General features: G+C 40.5%; 1 protein-coding gene across 13 annotated transcripts in view; it reads right to left on the minus strand.

Annotated features, from left to right (window-relative positions):
- Positions 1-14862, minus strand: part of MITF (melanocyte inducing transcription factor) — a 233306-nt gene extending 218444 nt beyond the window's left edge. For 12 of the 13 annotated variants that reach the window (XM_063426785.1, XM_063426781.1, XM_063426775.1 and 9 more), the window contains exon 1: positions 14680-14862. In XM_063426785.1, the coding sequence (XP_063282855.1) occupies positions 14680-14783 (104 nt within the window). In that variant the 5' untranslated portion in view covers positions 14784-14862. The remainder of the gene's footprint in view (positions 1-14679) is intronic. The other variant, XM_063426783.1, reaches the window with a different exon arrangement.
- Positions 14863-21480: the final 6618 nt, after the last annotated feature.

Consider the following 21480-nt stretch of genomic DNA (forward strand, 5'->3'; position numbering starts at 1 on the left):
TTACTGAATATACAGAGGTGACAAGTTGGCCAAGGACTATGGTAGAAAGTGTCTACTTGACTGCTCAGTTTTAGTGAAATAAGTAACAATATTTTTTTTAATTTTTTTTACTTTCAAAATACTATTTTCTCTAGGCTATTCACCAGGCACAAAGTCTGGCACTGATTTTTTTAAATGCAGTATTTCCCCCAAATTTACAATTCAAAGTGTCAAATAATAAAAATTAAAAAAAAACTGAGGGAAAATCAGACATTTTCCTTGAATGTGCTAATTCAGTTCAGAGTGGTGTCATTGTTCTTGTACCAAATCTTATAAAAATACAATTTCAGCCCTAGTTGCTAGCTATTACTCCCACCACCAAATGGTTAACTATTAGTAGCCGGTAGATATAATAATATAATGTGTGATATATAACATGATAGATGTAATACATATTAGATAAAATTATATTTAAAATATTCTAACAGATTTCTATGTGAAGGACAACAGGATAATTGCCTGCAGGGTCCTCCTACAACGCTCGACATACAAAATATGCAATTTGCATGGCCTATATGATGTGTTTTTAACAACTGAACACTATTCTTGTCTAGATACCACCACTTTAACAGCTTTGCAAATGTATGTATATCGAGAGAATGGCACATTTTTAAATTACTTGTCAATTACAGCGGATCTGACACTTCCCCCTTCCACCCCGCCGAAAAAATGAACATTTCATAAAGATGAAATCATAAGATAAAGCAGGGAGCTGAAGAGGGCTCCATGGAAGAAGACAATGGCTGTGTTTGCCATGGATAGGTTCACATACCTCCCAACATTTTAATTGTAGGGGTGTAAGTATGTGTGGCCATGGATGGTGCAGTTCTGAGAAATTTTACGTGACTTTATATGCGATCATCTGAGCAACGTAGAGTTTGCATACACCAGACTTGCCAAATTTCTTAGGTGTTTATTAAAAACTGCATGTACATGCTTACAAATAAGCTTTAGTGCTTAAATATTTGAATACATGTATTTCTTAATATCTGATGAAATGAGAGTTTGCACTCATTAAAGTGGCTTTTCATTATTACACTAAGATGAGGCAGGTGTAGTTTTTAGTCTAATAATGACAGGTGATACGTTTTAACATCTTGCGTAGAGACTAGGTGCTACTTGGCATTTAGCAACTTCAATTTATCCATGTGGGAGACTTAAAAACTTACAGCAGTCACTTATCACCAGTCTCTAAATATTAAGTTCTTAGCATGAAAAAAGCTGGTTGTTTCGGGTATCAATAGAGACAGACATTTTAACATTGTCCAACTTGATAATTGGCACACTAAACAAATCCATGTTATAATGTCATACAGCGAATGCGTGCTTAGAAAAAAATATTTGGGGCACGTTTCACATGCATCTTCAAGGCTAATGCAGGCGTATTTCAGAGTAGGCATTTGGAGAACATAACAAAACATTGAGATATTCAGTGTGTGGCTAGACTTGGACCCTTTACACCCTTCATTCAGCATTGAGACCTAACCAGAACTTGCAGCAAATATAATACATTAAGGTGCAACAGCTCAATGGCCGAGAAGGAACATAGTAAATTATAGTGTATGACTTTCTTCAAAGCAACATGTGCCTTGTCTGTGCCGGGACTGAAATGGACTGTCATGTCAAGAGTTAAATTTTAATATGCATTTAAAAGAAAACAAAGTGTGATATGGTCAAAGGTTAACACAAGTTATAGAGTATTCTCAATGGTTTATTCAATGGATTTATTTCCAGATAATTCTGCTTCTCTAGAAATGGGTACTACGCGTGTGAGCCTACTAAATACTAGGGGGGAAAAATAAGATAAGTTAATTGAATAGTCTAACATCCCTTAAATAGGTTTTGTTCTTGCATTTGTTTTCACAAGTTAGTATTCTAGGTCATCTTAGGGTTAATCAAGCCCTACGGTGAACATAAAATGAGATAATGACTGAACTTCAGTGGTTCTGACATTAGCAGGTATAAATATTACAACTTATTAGTGAGGACACAATGACTATACCATGAACATGCTCCTGGGAGTAACGTGTTTCTTTTATATGTTTGAGACTTAATCATTCAAGCGGATCATCTGCTCTTTCATAGGCCACATCTGCCATAACCGTCTAGCTCAGGGGCAACATTTGGCACTCCAGATCTTGTGGACTACATCTACCATAATGCTCTTACAGCTACAATGCTGCAAAAGCATCATGGGAGATGTAGTCCTAAACATCTGCCGTGCCGAAGATTGCCTACCCCTGGTCTAGCTTGTCAATAGTAAAAATCAGATCATTGCCATAAATCCTGCTGCAAAATAAAATTAAAGGTACCCTCCAGCACCAACACAACGTTAATGCATCTGAAAGCTTCTGACCTCAATAACTTACTGTTATTATGTGAATACTCTAAACTGCCTCTTGAGTCCAATCTATCCTATTATAGAATGTGTATTTTTTGCTGTTTGCTGTACCTGCTCAGTTTCTGTCCAGGACTGAATTGAAGACTCTAATAACATGGCTGTTCATGTAATGAGAAATCACAGCAAAGGTTTATGGTAGTTTTTTTTTTTTTTTATCATAATATTTTTTTTATTGAAGTTTTCAAATACATAATATACAGTTTATTATGTTATAATGTACATTCTATTTTAGGTTTTAAACTAGAATAACATAGAGTAAAATAAAAGAAAGAAAAAAAGTAAATAATTAGTTAACAAAAGAAAAATGTATAAAGATTAAAAAAGAATAAATTAATATTGGATTTTAAACTTAAATTTGCATCACGTTATTTCTTTTTTGTTTTGTTTACGCCCTGTTCGTTTATAGTTTTATTTTTAAATAAAAGAACAGGTTTCTGGTAGTTTTTTGTTCTGATGACATTTACCATATCAATAAAAAATGTTTAAAAAAAATGGTAAGTATGTTACAGCTTCCAGACACCTACTGAGCAATACTGTAGGGGATACATTTACTTCTTTGAAACGTCCCAAAGAAAATCATCCTGATAGGCTGATCCTTGATTGAGCAGTGCAAAAATCGCAGCATGATAAGTCATTCGCAGATGCTCCAAGTATCTTTATTATTTTATTTTTTTGGATTGGTTATTTTTGCATATTTTTAATGCTCTATCTATGCAATGCAATTTCCAGCTTTGAGTGTCCCTTTAATAGCTTATCCTATGGAATGATAGTCAGAAAGGCATTACAGAGGAAAGATAATGCCAAGAACATTACATTTGTATAAACTGTACATAGTGGCTGAGTAGCACGAAGAGGCAGACCTGGGCATTCTTTGAAACAAATATACAGAGCACTCAACTGTGTGGGCAACCGTAGTAATAATACTCTATAAGGTGTTAAATTGGAGAATCCTGTTACCATCTTAAGACAAAACATGGACAAGAAAAAAAGAAACCCATAGCACACAATGTATTTAATACAAAATAGATTTTATTTATACATCCTATAGCCCAAGAGTGGCACAAATAAAGTGCATGTTACAAGTATAAATATATACTTGCACATAGATTTGTGCAATGAACACCCTTTCCATGATGTGTTTCATCATGGAGGATTACCTTTTGCACTTTATGCTGAATGTAATTGATATTCAATATATGAGGGAATCTCTTTGGCCCGTTGCGGGTACGCAAAGGGGATAATTTGGATCCTGGGATAGAAGCTAAATGTTCTAATTTTGCGTATCCTCGGGTCAGATCATTTTCATTAAGTGTTAGCTTATTGGCCGCTGTAGTCCTGCGTACTTTCGGCCGTTGTAAGCGCAATGACGTCACGCGTTTTCTCACTTCTTCCTCCCCATTACGACTGTTTTTAATCACTTTAACATGCTACAACCAACTAGGGGATATAAAATAAGACAGAGACCATGGGTCATTACTGAGATCCCTTGAGAAAGATGTCCAGCCAAAACGTTGTTGTTTTTTTTGGTTTCCAGCCTCTGGTCATTACACCTTTAGCTACACTTGTGGGTTTCTATGTATGCACTTTAAACTTGTTTGGTACATTGTTATTCTACACATATAGATATATATTCATACTTGTAACATGCATTTTACTTGTGCCACTCTTGGGCTACTGGATGTATAAATAAAATCTGTTTTTCATACAAACATTGTGTTCTACGGGTTTCTTTTTTTTTTTTTTTTATGCTGGGCATTCCTGTTGCTGGCCTAGCTACCAATCTCCTTCTTTAGCTCTTGAATGTATCTATTTACATTCTGTATGTCAGTTATTTGTTGTCAGATATCCCCATTTCATAATTGCAAAGTGCTCTAGAAAATGTTGAAGTTATATGAATGCTAATAATACTAATACTCCATTACTGATTTATGCACAGGACCCAATAGAGAGGGTTAATATTTCTTCAAAGGAATTTTCTTGTTGTGTCACTGTTTGTTTACTACAATGTTATCAGCTCTTACAAATGTAGTGATTTTTACCCTTTACATCCTTCTCCTTTCACTTGGACAATCCAGGCAGCTGATTACTTATAATGCATATTAAATCTTATGGTAAATCCATACGTTCCTTGGTTTAACGCTCACAGTTGTTAGGTTTATAATAAAATAAAATAAAAACAATTATTTTAAAAAAAGAAAAAAAAAACGCTACTGCAAGTAAATAAGAAATGGGCAGAATAAAAAAGTAAAATGTATTTTAAAAAAATCTTGATGGTGGAAGAGGGGTCAAAAGACTGGAGACGCTGGAAAAGAAGACCAAGGAAGTGGGTTGAGATAGATTGGGAAACAGACAATGAGATAGGAAAATCAATGAGAGATTCCAGTAGGCAGGGGAAAAGTGTACAGTGCAGAGGAACAGAAAATTGACTGAAGAGGAAAAGGTGAAAATGGGAAAATAATGGTTTTGGGGATGTGCAATAAAAAAGTGTCAATGTATACTTTAAATACACGTTATATCCTACTATGATATTTTGGCAAATGTATATGTACATATTTCAGTCATAGAGCACATATTTGCCTTTTACATAACCTTTAACTGTAAGGAGATTTTACTACCCCTTGAAAACCATTTAGGAGTAGTTTAAATTACACTTATACTAAAAGAAAAAAATTACAATCCAGAGACACTTAAATATGTTGAAGGCAGTTGACACAATATAGTTACATGTATTTAGCCAGTAGTAGGCTGGGATCAATCCCAGGATATTGTGCAATATTTTGTGTTTGCAGGTGGAGGTATTTAGTCACTCATAGTGATGTCCCGAACGGTCCGCTGGTGAATAGTTCCTGGCGAACATTGCGTGTTCGCGTTCGCCACAGACGGTGAACATATGCGATGTTCGGTCCGCCCCCTATTAAGGGTCCCCCCTCCCTGAGCGGGTGGGGGCCCTAAAGTACTAAATGCCAAACATTGTTATATAGGGGAATATTCACTAAATGCCAAACATTGTTATACAGGGGAATATTCACTAAATGCCAAACATTGTTATATAGGTGGAATAGTCACTAAATGCCAAACATTGTTACATGGGGGAATATTCACTAAATGCCAAACATTGTTATACAGGGGAATATTCACTAAATGCCAAACATTGTTATATAGGGGAATATTCACTAAATACCAAACATTGTTACATAGGTGAATATTCACTAAATTCCAAACATTGTTATACAGGGGAATATTCACTAAATGCCAAACATTGCTATACAGAGGAATATTCACTAAATGCCAAACATTGTTATATAGGGGAATATTCACTAAATAGCAAACATTGTTATACAGGGGAATATTCACTAAATGCCAAACATTGTTATATAGGGGAATATTCACTAAATGCCAAACATTGTTATACAGGGGAATATTCACTAAACTTCAAACATTGTTATATAGGGAAATATTTACTAAATGCCAAACATTGTTATACAGGGGAATATTCACTAAATGCCAAACATTGTTATATAGGGGAATATTCACTAAATGCCAAACATTGCTATATAGGGGAATATTCACTAAATGCCGAACATTGTTACATAGGGGAATATTCACTAAATTCCAAACATTGTTATACAGGGGAATATTCACTAAATGCCAAACATTGTTCTACAGGGGAATATTCACTAAATGCCAAACATTGTTATATAGGGGATTATTCACTAAATTCCAAAGAACTTTCCTACGCTGTGTAAAATGACACAGAGCACTGTGATTGGATGGTTTTCAAGCCATCCAATCACGGTGCTCTGTGTCATCTTACACAGCGTGGGAAAATTCCAAAGAACTTTCCCATGCTGTGCAAATGACAAAGAGCACTCTGATTGGCTTAAACCCACCGATCAGAGTGTTCTTAGCCTAATTGCAGGGCGGGGCAAGGCTTTATAAGCCTTCCCCCACCCTGCGTAGCTCAGTCTGCGCGGAGCCCTCCATGGGTGAAGATGGATTATTTTTTTGCGCTCGGGTTTTTTATTTTTCTTCTGGTTTTTTTTTTGCGCTCGGGTTTTTTTATTTTATTTTAAGTTCGTAGGGTGTGATGGCTTTTTATTTGGCCTTTTTTGGGGCTGAAAAATGAAGATTTTAGAAAAAAGAAGACGTCAAATGGTAAGGTTAATTTTTTTTTTTACAGGTTAGTTATTTTATTCCCCCCTCACTATTTTTAGGGTGAGGGAGGTAGGTAGGGGATAGGTTGTATTTGGGTGTTGGGGGGGGTGACTAGGGGCTTGGGACCCCTAGTCACCTTGATTGGGGGGGGGAGATTTTCATTTGCGGAAGTTCGCGTTCGCCGTTCGCGAACCGTAAATTTTATGTTCACGACATCACTAGTCACTCATATTCAGAAATGAGAAAAGCAAGCAGTACAACGAATACCTTCAAATGTCATGGAGATATCCCATCGTGCTCTCATTGAAAATATATCTAGTTTTCTCTAACGTTTAGTTACTAACACGTGAGTTGGGTGTGATGTCAACTTATCAAAATATTCAAACAGGAATAAAAATAGAAGGATATACAAACTTGTTTTGGTCTATGTTTCAGGGTTAAATTGATTAATTGATTAAGCAGCTTTAATATAGTGGCTGACCAGTTATTGTTACAAAAAAATAAAATAGAATAAAAATAAATAAATCTGTTGGCATGGTAAGAACTGATAAGTGTGTGTTGGAAAATAACATATCGCATTTGTCATGATTATATCTGTTGTTTCCATTCTCCCTTTACTGTTGGCTAGAAATGCTGCATTGTTGAGGTTGATTAACTAATCGTAAATATTTTGGGACATTTTGGAAAACAAAAATGTCCTCTTGAACAAGGCATGACATCTTATTGGGAAAGGGATTGCTCCCCACCATCTTTAAACTACACCAGCTGCCACTACACTTAAAGGGACACTATAGCCACCAGAACACATACAGCTTAATGTAGTTCTTTTGGTGAGTATAATCATTGCCTTCAGGCATTTTCATGCAAACACTGCCCTTTCACTCCTCAGAGGGCCACTGGAGGTGCTTCCTGGCTCAGTGCTGCACAGTAGGCAGCAGTGCCGTTCAGCGTCTCCACGCTCTGCATGGAGACACTGAATTTTCCTCATAGAGATGCATTGATTCAATGCATCTCTGATAGGAGGTGCTGATTGACCAAAATGGTGTTTGGCCCCACCCCCTTGCTGGTTGTAGCCAATCCAATTATTTCCCCATGGGAAAGCATTGGATTGGCTAAAAATCCACAATTCTGATGATGTCACCAAGCAGTTGGGGCCAGCTCCGGCAGGCCTGTGTGGTGCTGGAAATAAGGTAAGTTTTATTAACTTTTAAGGGGGCTAAGGGGGGGGGGGCAAGCCATCTCAATGGTGGGTTTTGCACTATAGGGTTAGGAATACTTGTTTGTGTGCCTGACCCTATAGTGTTCCTTTAAAGGAAGACTATAGTGTCAGGAATACAAAAATGTATTACAGACACTATAGAAATGGAATGCCCCAAAGGTCCCAAGTCCTCCTCTCTCAAGAGAGAGACCCTCTTTACTCCCATGCTGCATCAGTCTCGCCATGGCTTGCCCTGCCTGGCTCCACCTCCACATCAATTTTGATGATCTCAGCCAATTCAATGATTTCCTATAGGAAAGCATTAAGAGTACATTGCACATGTGGTGCAAAATGAAGCACTGCCCCAATCAGTATTTCCTCATAGGGATGGTTCTCAAGTCACCAGAAGTCACCAGTTAGTGAATAGACCACTTTAAATAGTTAAAGGACCACTCTAGGCACCCAGACCACTTCAGCTTAATGAAGTGGTCTGGGTGCCAGGTCCAGCTAGGGTTAACCCACTTTTTTTTATAAACATAGCAGTTTCAGAGAAACTGCTATGTTTATTAATGGGTTAAGCCTTCCCCCAAATCCTCTTGTGGCTGTCTCATTGACAGCCGCTAGAGGCGCTTGCGTGATTCTCACTGTGAAAATCACAGTGAGAGCACGCAAGCGTCCATAGGAAAGCATTGTAAATGCTTTCCTATGCGACCGGCTGAATGCGCGCAGCTCTTGCTGCGCATGCACATTCAGCCGACGGGGCGGAACGGAGGCAGAGAGGAGGAGGAGAGCTCCCCGCCCAGCGCTGGAAAAAGGTAAGTTTTACCCCTTTTCCCCTTTCCAGAGCCGGGCGGGAGGGGGACCCTGAGGGTGGGGGCACCCTCAGGGCACTCTAGTGCCAGGAAAACGAGTATGTTTTCCTGGCACTAGAGTGATCCTTTAATTGCATCCGTATCACCATGAATTAATAGTTTCAATCCCTAATAATTACAGATTGGGTTTTCCCCTTCTTTGGATCAACAGCAGTAATACCAACACAGATATGTGAAAGGCTAAACTTCAGTGTATATTACAACGTTACTATGTAACAAGAGAAAATTGCTTATTTAAATCTGGGCATTTTATAGCTTTGGTACACTATATCAGAATTAGTATTAATCATTACCAAAAAAATAAACAAACATAGCCTAACAGAGAGCCAAGCAGTGACTACAGCCAAGTTGGATATAATTTGCTTAAATTATTTAATTCACTTGTCAATGTACCATAATTTAGTGACTAGTTAATGAACCTCCCAAACTGTGTTTTATTAGAATTCCAGCATTTGTTTGTGTTGGTAACATATTGGTTGATAACATAAACATGTTTATCTGAAGTCTTATTGGACTTAACCAGCTGACTTCTCACGGTGCAGAAAAAAAAATTTACAATTGGGAAATCCAAGGGTGAGTAAAAGTTTTCATCCTCCAAGTTCAATAATATCAGAACCATTGGTTTATAACAAGGTAAATCACCTATACCTCAAGATATTCTTAGTAAATCTCAATATAGCTATCCATAAAAAAAAATCAAACAAACAACTACTGTGGATTATTCACTAAATCGTGAATTCTGGAGACCAGATGTGGCGAAGGCAAAATGCTAAAATGGCAAAGCTTGAATAAATAACTTAATTATAGTTTTCACCTATTGCGACTTACATTTTACAATTCATTTTTGAATTCACAACAAACAAACTGAATAAACTGCAGTGGGGGCTGGAAAACATTACAGTGCATTCATCTAGTACGCCAGCAAAAACCTTCTAATTTGCCAAGACCAGATACGACTTTTTTTCTCTTCATCGTCTTTCACTAACCAGCAACCGACGGTAATTCACTAAGCCAGCGGTGCCAGGGCCGGACTGGCCTACCGGGATACCGGGATATTTCCCGGTAGGCCGCCGGCCCTGGGGCCGCTTTGAGATATGGCTGCACTTTCAGCCACAAGAGAAAAAATTATATTTAGCCTGTTGGTCTATGCGGCCGCGGACTCAGCCGCAACCGCGCCGCCGGCCGCTACTGCGGCTTGCTGTAAGAGGAGGCTGGAACTGAGGGGGCGCACAGATTTTTCCTGTCAGCCGCCGGATGTGAGCGGCATATGACGTCACATCCGGCGGCTGCGCGGCGGCGGTTCTACAGTCAATGACTGCACCATTGAGCTGCATCGTGTAGTACAGCAGGTAAGAATGGCTTGGGGGACCTATTGTGTTTTGCATTTGGGGGATGGTGGGGTCAGTAATGCATTAGAGTGGTCAACTGTGTATCAGGGGAGAGGAGGGGAGGGGGGGACAACTGTGTATTAGGGGAGGGGGGTCAACTGTGTATGAGGGGAGGGGGGAGGTAAAATGTGCATGAGGGGAGGGGGGGTCAACTGTGTATTAGGGGAGGGGGGTCAACTGTGTATTAGGGGAGGTCAAATGTGTATTGGGGAGGGGGGTCAACTGTGTATCAGGGGAGGGGAGGGGGGGGAGGTAAAATGTGTATGAGGGGAGGGGGGAGGTAAAATGTGTATGAGGGGAGGGGGGTCAACTGTGTATGAGGGGGGGGAGGTAAAATGTGTATGAGGGGGGAGGTAAAATGTGTATGAGGGGAGGGGTGGTCAACTGTGTATGAGGGGAGGTCAAATGTGTATTGGGGAGGGGGGGCAACTGTGTATTGGGGGAGGTCAAATGTGTATTGGGGAGGGGTAGGTCAACTGTGTATTAGGGGAGGTGAGGGGGGAGGTAAAATGTGTATGAGGGGAGGGGTGGTCAACTGTGTATGAGGGGAGGTCAAATGTGTATTGGGGAGGGGGGTCAACTGTGTATTGGGGGAGGTCAAATGTGTATTGGGGAGGGGTAGGTCAACTGTGTATTAGGGGAGGTGAGGGGGAGTCACACTGCCCCCACATATACACACACTGCCCCCACATACACACACTGCCCCCACATACACACACTGCCCCCACATACACACACACTGCCCCCACATACACACACTCTGCCCCCACATACACACACACTGTCCCCACATACACACAAACACTGCCCCCACATACACACAAACACTGCCCCCATACACACAAACACTGCCCCCATACACACAAACACTGCCCCCATACACATTGCCCCCATACACACACTGTCCCCATACACACACTGCCCCACAAACACACACTGCCCCACAAACACTGCCCCCATACACACACTGTCCCCATACACACCGCCCCACAAACACTGCCCCCATACACACACTGCCCTGCACACACTGCACACCCATACACACACAGACACATACAGTGCCCTACACACACTGCTGCCCCCCATACACACATTGCCCCACACACACACGACCCCCCTATACACACAGTGCCCCCCCATACACACACTGCTCCACACAGACATACAGTGCCCCCATACACACACTGCCACCCTCACACACACACTGCCCCCTAACACACACTGCCGCCCTTACGCACTCACACTCACTTCACCGCTGACACACACACTGCACCTTTCACACACACACTTCACCCCTAACACACACCACTTCTCCTATGCCCTATATCCCAGCAGACCCCAGGTAAGTTGTCAAACTGTTCTTAAACGGTATGACTACTTACTCTGGGGTGGGATCCTGGCACTACTGGCACCAAAACTACTACACTGAGCTGTAGTGGTTATTGTGCCAGGATTATTTTTTTTAAATAATCTATAAGTGCCCCTCCCGAGATCAGGCTCTGGATCCGCCACTGGGTCTGGCGGCACACTCACGGATACTGACAGGCGTGCAGCTGTCAGTAAGCATTGGAGGAATGAGGATGGGGCGGAGCTAACTACCATGCTCCCATGCGGTTCCCACAATTCCCAGCACAGCCACACCATAGAGTAGTAATTACTCTATGATGTGTCCATGCAGGGAATTGTGGGAACCGCATGGGAGCATGATGGAGAGAGAGAGACAACATCACATTGCTGTCCCTGCCGTTCTAGATCTGATTTCAGACAAGGTCAGTCTCAGTGGGTGAAGGAGAGAAATAGTGGGAGGTGGAGAAGAGAGACACAGGGGAGAGTGATACAGAGAGCTAGTAGGGGAGAAAGAGCGGGAAGAGAGAGACAGAAGGGGAGTGAGGGAGAAAGAGGGGAAAGAGAGACACAGGAGGAAGGGAGGGAAAGAGACAGAGGAGGGAGAGTTAGAAAGAGGGGTAAGAGAGACACAGGGGGAGGGGGGTAAAGAGACACAGGGGAGAATGAGACAGAGGGGTAGTGGGGGAGAAAGAGGGGTAAGAGAGAGACACAGGAGGAAGGGAGAGAAAGAGACAGAGGAGGAAGAAAGAGGCAGGGGGAGGGGGAAGAAAGAGACGGAGGAGGAGAAAGAGACAGAGGAGGAAGAGAGAGAAACAGGCGGAGGGGGGAAAAAGAGACAGAGGGTGAAAGAGGCACACAGAGGGTCTGCGGGAAGAAAGAGGCACTTAAAGGGACCGGGGGAAGGCAAAGAGACACACAGAAGGTTTGCTGGGGGACAAAGAGACATACCAAAGGTTTGTGGGGGACAAAGCTGGGCTGGGGGAAAAATATGCACACAGAGGGACTGGGGAAAACAAAGAGACACACAGAAGGTTTGCTGGGGGGGACATAGACACACACAAAAGGCGATGGGGAAGAGACATAGAGAGGGCTGGAGAAGGGTAAAAAGAGACACACAGGCTGGGATGAAGTAAAAGATACACGAGGGAGTTAAAAGACACATAAGGGGGGTTCTAAGAGACAGGAGAAAAATTAGAGACAAGATACACTAAACGAGTTAAAAAAAAAATCAAAAGAGGGAATAAGCAACACAAGAAAACAAGCGAAGATGCATTTTTTGTGTGTGTGTTTGGCAGTGATGCATTTTTTGTGTGTGTGTTTGGGGGTGATGCATTTTCGCCTGTGCTGCCGCGGCGCATTGTTGGGCTGGTATAGAATTTTTTCCAGGGCTGCTTTTAGTTCCCAGTCCGGCCCTGAGCGGTGCCCAAAAGGTAGATCCCCACCTGTTGTAAAACTACAGCTACCATGAGGCTTTGCCATTCAAAAGGCATGCAAAGCATCATGGGAGTTGTCGTTCTTCAACATCTGGGGGTTTACCTTTTGGCCACCCCTGCACTAAGCCTTTGAGAGTGCCAAAGCAGTTGTATTTTTCCAATTCCGCTATTGTTGCCTAAAATTTCTAATTCTCTGGTCAATGCAATTCTCCGGTGAATTCAAGACATTTCACAAGTTTGTGCAAACTGTTGGTGTTCACCATAACAGTGATTTATGTTCAAATTACACCTTTCTACAACTCAGCTACAGCCATAGTTTTGCTATATTTCATCTTATTAATTTTTTAGTTAGATTTTTGATTTACATTAATTCAATATTTATTTAGTCAATAAACTTTTGCACATTTTTCAGATCACAAAGTCAACATAACCACCTTCTGCCTAGTGGATTGAGTGAATTATAACATATAAAGTCAGCCATGCAAACGTTCCCAACTATTAACAGTCAAGCATGAGGCACTTCAAAATAAGAGCCTTTAAATAGACCATCAGGAAGCTTCCAAATGGCAATATGGAGCAGCTAACTTATTATGGTACCTAAGGAAAGCCTAACTTGATTATATATCCCTAACTCTAACACCTGCATTAAATTGTTTAAAAAAAAAAAAAAATATATATATATATATATAATAAACCAACAATATCACTAATAATAAGTACTATTTAGAATATATTATTTATAGTCAGCTCTAAATTGTGAGATCCTGCAAAGCTACCCATACACCCTTACTGTTTGCCTACTCATCCTGAAACTCGCCCAGACACCTCATGACCCTGAGACAGGAGTAAAAACTGACACTTAATGTTCACATAGAATGTAGCAAAGAGATGGGCACCTTTTGTTTTATTGTGGTGTCTGGACTACCACTCAAAACATGCAGAGTCAGCCTTTAGCATCCAAAGTTTACCATCTGATATAATAATTGACTTGGAAACAAAAACAAGGGTCATACATTCTAGACTTTAAAAATAATAATTCCAGTATAATAAAGTGCCATAGAATACTTAGTTTATCATCATATTGTCCTTCAATTCTGTTAAAGAACCTTCCAGCAGGGATGGGGTTATACAGTGTATACAAGAATGCATCTAACAATCTAACAAGAGCTAACTGTCACATGAAACCCATGCTTTCAATACCCAATATTCAAGAAACAAGTCATTAACCCTGCAAATTCCGACTTGTGTGTATGTATATATCGATGTGTGTGTGTGTGTGTGTGTGTGTGTGTATATATGTGTATGTATGTATATATCTGTGTGTGTGTGTGTGTGCATATATATATATATACATATTTATTATTATTATTATTATTGCCATTTATATAGCGCCAACAGATTCCGTAGCGCTTTACAATATTATGAGAGGGGATGTAACTATAAATAGGACAATTACAAATAAACTTACAGGAACAATAGGTTGAAGAGGACCCTGCTCAATCGAGCTTACATTCTATCTATCTATATATATATATATATATATATATATATATATATATATATATGTGTGTGTGTATGTATATATCTGTGTGTGTGTATCTGTGTGTGTGTATCTGTGTGTGTGTGTGTATATATATATATTAAAGAAAGATAACTGTCTGAAAACACACACACATACACACATATACCCATATAAGTGACACATATTGTTAAATATTGTGTGTATAATATAATATAATATACGTGTGTTTACTAGAAATACAGCTGTACTCTGCGAGAAGGGCTGGTTAACCCTCTCAGTGCCGCCTTGCGTGGCATTGCAATACTCAAACCAGATGTCACAAACCTGTATTTTAAAGGCTGACTTTTTAGCTCGTAGTACGTTTTGGGTTCTTCATGAAATTCTTCTCCTACATCGAAATCAGCCACAATTCCCGATTCTGACTGCATTGTTGCTGCTGTCAGGACTAGCACCAGCTCAGACTGCGAGCTCTCCCAACTCTCCTCTGTCAGTGACACTCACTGTAAACTCCCCCGTCCTTGCCTGCACTTAGTTGGTACATACGGGAGCTTCTATAGCTATTCCTTATTGACAGCGTACTGTACTCCCGGATGTTTGCTCCTTCCTGACATCTAGTGGTGGTTTTGGGTTTTTAAACAGCCCCCGTGGCTTTGTTCGCTGAATTATATACAATGTTGCAAATGCTGTTCTGCACATTCTAAAAAACTTACTGGGTCTAGTCTCAACTGTACATTATTCTGACAGTTCTAGAATGTTATTCTAATGGCTGAATACATGTGGTGAGCACTGAATTTCAATCTTACTGGAAACATTTAGACTAAAAAAAAGGTTTGGAAACCTGGCAATGGTGCTCTGAGCTGGCATGAAAATTTAAAGGGACAGTCATCTTAAAGGACAACTGTCACCTCAAAACTATGTTAATGTAATAATAATTTCATCAAGTTTTGAAAGGAAATATATTTTTTAATGAAATATATTTTTAAAAATAATAAAAAGGGAAAAAAATGCATCCTGACATTTAGTACATGACAGGATATATACATGTACCTGGCGTGAGATGGAGTTTGAAAATAGACAGATAGACAGATAGTCTCTCTGGTCTTCCCTGCTTCTGCGCAGAGAGAGAAGCAGGGAAGACCATAAACACTTACAGACACTGTCGGACCCAAGGTGCATGTATATGGCTGAAGGATCCTGTCAAATAAAACAGTAGAGATTTTTTTTTTTTTTTTTTTTACATATACCGTGATCAGCCACAACATTAAAACCACCTGACTAATATCACGTAGGTCCCCCTCATATTGCCAAAACTGCTCTGATTCATTGAGGCTTGGACTCCACAAGACCTCTGAATGTTTCCTGTGGTATTTAGCACCAATACATTAGCAGCAGGTCCTTTAAGTCCTGCCAGTCGAGAGGCGGGGCCTCTTCTGAATCAAATATGATGTTCCAGCACGTTTCACAGATGCTCAGTTGGCCAAGACATTCATTCCTGAATATTTTTGCAGAGTGTCAGAGTGCATTATCCTGCTGAAAAAATAAGCCAATAGGGACTACCATTGCCATGAAGGAGTGCACATGGTCTGCAACAATCTCTAGGTAGATGGTACATGTCAATGTAAGATCCACATGGATTCCAGGACCCAAGGATTCACAGCAGGACATTGCCCAAAACATAACACTGCCTCCAGCAGTTTGCCTTCTTCCCATAGTGCATCCTACTGCCATCTCTTCCCCAAGTACATGACACAAATGCACCAGCCGTCATTACGTTTTTCAGCAATTTAAGCTACAGTAGCTCTTCCGTGTTAACAGATAAGACGGGCTGGCCTTTGCGCAATACGTGCATCAATGGGCACCCATAACCCTGACGCTGGTTCACCGGTTGCATAGGGACAGAATCTAAATCGATATCACATAGGTCTTGACAGCTAGGATTACTTAGTAATCGAAATTTAAAAAATATTGAGTGGTGGGGACTGTGGTTGAAATTTACTGTCAACTGTGAATAGTTGAATATAATTTAAAGTGAATCTGCTACTTCTCTGGGGACATGTACAGGCGTAAATAGTGCTGTAGAGTTAAGTTTTAAAAGTATCACTCTCAGAAGCGCTTCCAAGTTCAGGGTAAAATCATCATCACCAATGATACTTGATAGAAATGCTGCTTGTTTGGGAATTCCTTCCATATTGGCTAAACTACAAAATGAGAAATTGGTAGCCAAAGAGAGCAAATCCTCCCTCCTCCACAAGGTGCTACAGCAGCTAGATAAAGTTAATGTAAACAAAGCTCTGGTGCCAGACGGTATTCACCCACAAGTACTTAAGGAGCTAAGTGTGGAAATGAGTAAAACCTCTGATTTTGTTTTTTCTGAGTTTTTTTTTGTGAATCTGTATTTTATTAAAGGACCACTATAGGCACCCAGACCACTTCCGCTTAATGAAGTGGTCTGGGTGGCAGGTCCATCTCGGGTTATCCCTGCCTGCTGTAAACATAGCAGTTTCAGAGAAACTGCTATGTTTACATATGGGTTAATTCAGCCTCTAGTGGCTGTCTCATTGACAGCCGCTAGAGGCGCTTCTCACTGTGATTTTCACAGTGAGAAGACACCAGCGTCCATAGGAAAGCATTGAGAATGCTTTCCTATGGACTGACTGAATGTGCACGCGACTCTTACCGCGCATGCGCATTCAGCCGATGACGTCCGAAGGAGGAGGAGAGTCCTCAGTGCCGAGGGAGCCTGGCGCTGGAGAAAGGTAAGTGTTTAACCCTTTCCTCCCGCTTCAGCCCGGCGGGAGGGGGGCCGTGAGGGTGGGGGCACCCTCAGGGCACTATAGAGTTTGTTTTCCTGCCACTATAGTGGTCCTTTAAGGTTAGGATTGTCACAGAAAACAGAACCAATCAGTCAATGCAAGTTGAAGTAAAATAGTTAAATATTACAATGACGAGTTACAACCTCATTTTTTTATATAAGTACACGAGAATTACATTGCTGCTGTCAAGTCATTAGATACTGTCTACGTTGTCTATCCAGACTAGAAAGCCATGACAGGATAGTGTCAGGGTACCTGTGGTCTCTACCTCCGAAAGAGGTAGAGACTTAGCTGTTCCTCCATCCAGACGGCCTGATGGCTCCCTTCCCCACGGTCTATCCGGTCATGCAAGGCCGGCCGCGAGGGAGTGACTGCCTTTTACAGCATCTAGGCAGGAAGTTGTCATCAGGACACTCCTCCGGAACGACCTGTCACTCAATTGCTGCAGGACCAATCAGGACGCCTCGGAGGCGTGGTTACTGCTCTGAACAGGGTATTTAACAGAGCTTCTTTCATTAGCTCATTGCCCTGTCGTGGTTCTAGCTTGTTCTAGTCACTCAGTGCTTGTGTATTCTATTATCCCTTTTGATTTTGACCCGGCTTGTTTACCTTACTCTGCTTATCTCTGTTACCCTTGATTCGGCTTGTCTCTCGCTTACCTGTCTTCTGTTACCCTCGACCTCGGCTTGTCTTTGACCATTCTATACTGTACTACTTACGTTAGTCCGGCCATTCTAAGGTCCGGTATACGTATCTGGCTACTGTTTGTACTCTGCGTGTTGGATCCCTGTCCCGATCCTGACAGATAGTGACAGATGTGGGCTTAAATAACATTGTTATTAGCAATAATCAGCATGGTTTTATGAAACATAGGTCATGTCAAACTAAGCTAATTGCATTCTATGAAGCAGTAAGTAGAAGTATAGATCATTGTGTTGCAGTGGATGTGATCAACTTGGATTTTGTCAAGGCGTTTGATACGGCGTTTGATACGGTTCCTCACAATAAGTTAGTGTTCAAACTAAAAGAAATTGGTCTAGATGAAAATTGTTGTTCTTGGGAAGAATATTGGCTTAACGATAGAGTACCCATTGAAGTAGAGTAGCCATAATGGTAGATTTTAAAGCTGGGCAAAAGTGGTTACCTCCGTGCTCTGTTCTGGGACAGCTTCTATTTAACATATTTATACATTATCTTAAAATAGGCATTGGAAGTCATGTTTCAGTGTTTGTAAATGCCACAAAACTCTGTCAAGTAATACAATTTGAGCAGAATATAGCTTTGCTGCAAAGGGATTTAAAAAGATTGGGGAACTGGGCACTCAAATGGCAGATGAAATTTAATTTAGAAAAATAAAAAGTTATGCGCTTTGGGATAAAGAATGCATAAGCAACTTACAACCTAAATGGTAGTGCCAAAAGGTTTTGTCATGTATATATAATTAATTCTTGCGATGAAAATATAGTTTTGCCTCTTTATACATCACTGGTAAGACCACACCTTGAATATGTTGTGCAATTTTTGGCACCCATCTAAAGAAGGATATTATGGCACTAGAAAAAGTACAGATGCGGGCTACAATATTGCCATACATAAAGAAAATGGTTTGTGGTATAATGTGGCGCTATGATGTCAAAGAGCTCGCAGTGCAGCTAAAACCACGGTGAAACTAATCACACAATTTCACAAAAGTACATAAACTTGAATCATATACAAAAAGTGGATAGTGCACTAAAAAAACAATATAAGTGTAATATCACTTTTGTGCACAGTGTGTATATAAGTAAAAAAAAAAAATTACATATACTTGATGGAAAACTGTGTCCAATGATGTTCTAATTTTTTAATCCACTTCAGCCAGTCTTGCACAGGCTCATGAAAATGTTAGTAGGATGGAATATAATTCTGTGTACAGATTGTATTGCCCTATGTGAGCATTTCTCTTTTAGAAACATCATTGGACACAGTTTCCTATCACACTAAATCGACCTACTACCTGCAAAGATGCTCCCGTTCAACTGAATGCTGCTGGAGGAAGTTACTGCACCTTGTCAGACTTTCTTTATTATAAATTTGTTTTGTGTTCATATAGCACAGCCCTCACCCTTGCTAAACAATCCTACTTTTTTTCTCTTTTCACGCAATCCCAGGCATCTCTTTAATACCTTCAACTCTCTCCTTCGCCCACCTCCAGCCACCCCTCAAACTGACCTTTCAGCAGATAGCCTTGCATGCTACTTTACCGACAAGATTAGACAGTTCTCCCTCTCGCAACCACAAATTAACCGTATCTTCCCTACCCTACAGGCCTTCTCCCCAGCTACAAAACAGGAGGCGGCTTCGCTTCTCCTCTCCTCTTGTCCCACCACCTGTCCCCACCTTCCCACCTTATCAAATCTCTCTCCACTTGTCTTGTACCATTCTTAACACACATCCTAAACTGCTCTTTTTCATCTGGTGTCGTCCCTGCTCCCCTTAATCATGCTACTGTCATACCCATCCTAAAAAAGCCATCCCTTGACCCGTCTTCCCCTTCCAACTATCGTCCCATATCCCTGCTTCCTTTTTCTGCAAAACTTCTAGAGAGACTTGTCTTTACCCGTATGACTCACTTCCTCAATTCCAACTCCCTCCTCGATCCTCTTCAATCTGGCTTTCGCCCCCTCCACTCTACTGAGACTGCTCTTATCAAAGTTACAAATTATCTAATCACAGCTAAATCCAAAGGCCACTACTCCATACTAATTCTTCTTGACCTCTCTGCTGCCTTTGGCACAGTGGTGGGCTGCATACATCTTTTATGTATGTCTAAATCTCCAAGACATGTCCCTTCTTGGTCTCTCTGCTCTGCCAGTGATCTTCTCCTGTCCGCTGCTCACACCCTTACTGCTAACTCACTCTTGCAGAACTTCTCACGGGCGGCTCCCTTCTTTTGGAATAGCCTCCCATCAGACTCTCCCCTAGTCTTCAATTGTTTAAGAAGTTTAATTATTATGGACTTATCTATACTTATCCAAATCTGTCTCTCGCTCACCATAAAGAGCCATACTCCACTTTCACCTCCAGCTATGCTACCTTTCCATCTTGTTTAGTGGTTGTCACCATTGCTGCCCTGTTGTGTATTTGTACCCCTCCTCTAAACTGTAAGCTCGTTTGAGCAGGGCCCTCATCTACCTATTGTTCCTGTGTCATTGTGTAATTGTCTAATTTATTGTAAATTTCCCCCTTTCATAATATTGTAAAGTGTTGCGGAATTAGTTGGCGCTATATAAATACCAATAATAATAATAAGTGTATGTTAAAAAAAAAATTATTTATATATACACTGTGCACAGAAGTGATTTTACACTTATATAGGTTTTTAGTATTTGCACTTTTTGCATTTGTTTCAGGGCTACAACATTGATTCAAAGAATATTTTTAAGAGCATTTTAGTTATAAAGAGATGTTAATAAATTTAAATATCTTTAGTTTGAAAAGCAGCACCTTAGAGGGGATATTATAGCATTATGCAAATGTAGGTCTCCCTTTGTTGTAACTGTTTGTAGAAAGAAAATACAAGTTTTTTTTGTGTTTTTTTTTTTAAATTGCTTCTGCCTGTGCCACTTAAACTAACTTAAAACCAACTTTCTATTAATACTTATGATGTGATGGTTAGGTTACTGCTATGCTATGGCAATGCCAGTGGCACAGTTTCACCAAGTTTGATTCACTGATTTAGATCAGATTTGTATTTTTTGTTTTGCATGTAAAGGGACAGATTATTCCCTGAAACCCAGTGAGTGTCAGTAGCACTACCTGTTTTTGGCCCTTTACTGCACAAGTGAACCTTGCACAAAGTCTGAAAGCTCTGTTTAAAACTCTTCTTAGATAGAAAATACTTTTTTTTATGAGTGTGTTTAGTCTAGTTTGTGCAGTACACTGTGTGAAGTGTGTGCTGTGTTAAATGTAGTGTTACTTAAAGCCAAACACAATAAAGCTGCAATAGAAGTAAACCAACCAAGCAGCAACTAATTTTTCAACTCGAACATCCATATCGACTTAATACATTTGTGTTAGTTTAAACAACTCCAATTCATATCCCAGTGTATTGTAATAATAATAAAAAACCCGCCATCACTAATGTTATACCTTAATCCCAAGAAGAAATTGAGGGAGGTAGCGATCATGTTGCCAAATCCACCAACAGAAGTAGTTTCACGGACTCTCAGTCTTAACATCTCTATCACAGCCTTGAGAACTGCTGCAACCACCACCGCTGCCTTCACCATTATTAGCAGTATTTAGCATCAAGATAGTGGGACAGCGTACC

Source organism: Pelobates fuscus, chromosome 7 (genome assembly GCF_036172605.1).
Source record: "Pelobates fuscus isolate aPelFus1 chromosome 7, aPelFus1.pri, whole genome shotgun sequence".
NCBI lineage: Eukaryota > Metazoa > Chordata > Amphibia > Anura > Pelobatidae > Pelobates > Pelobates fuscus.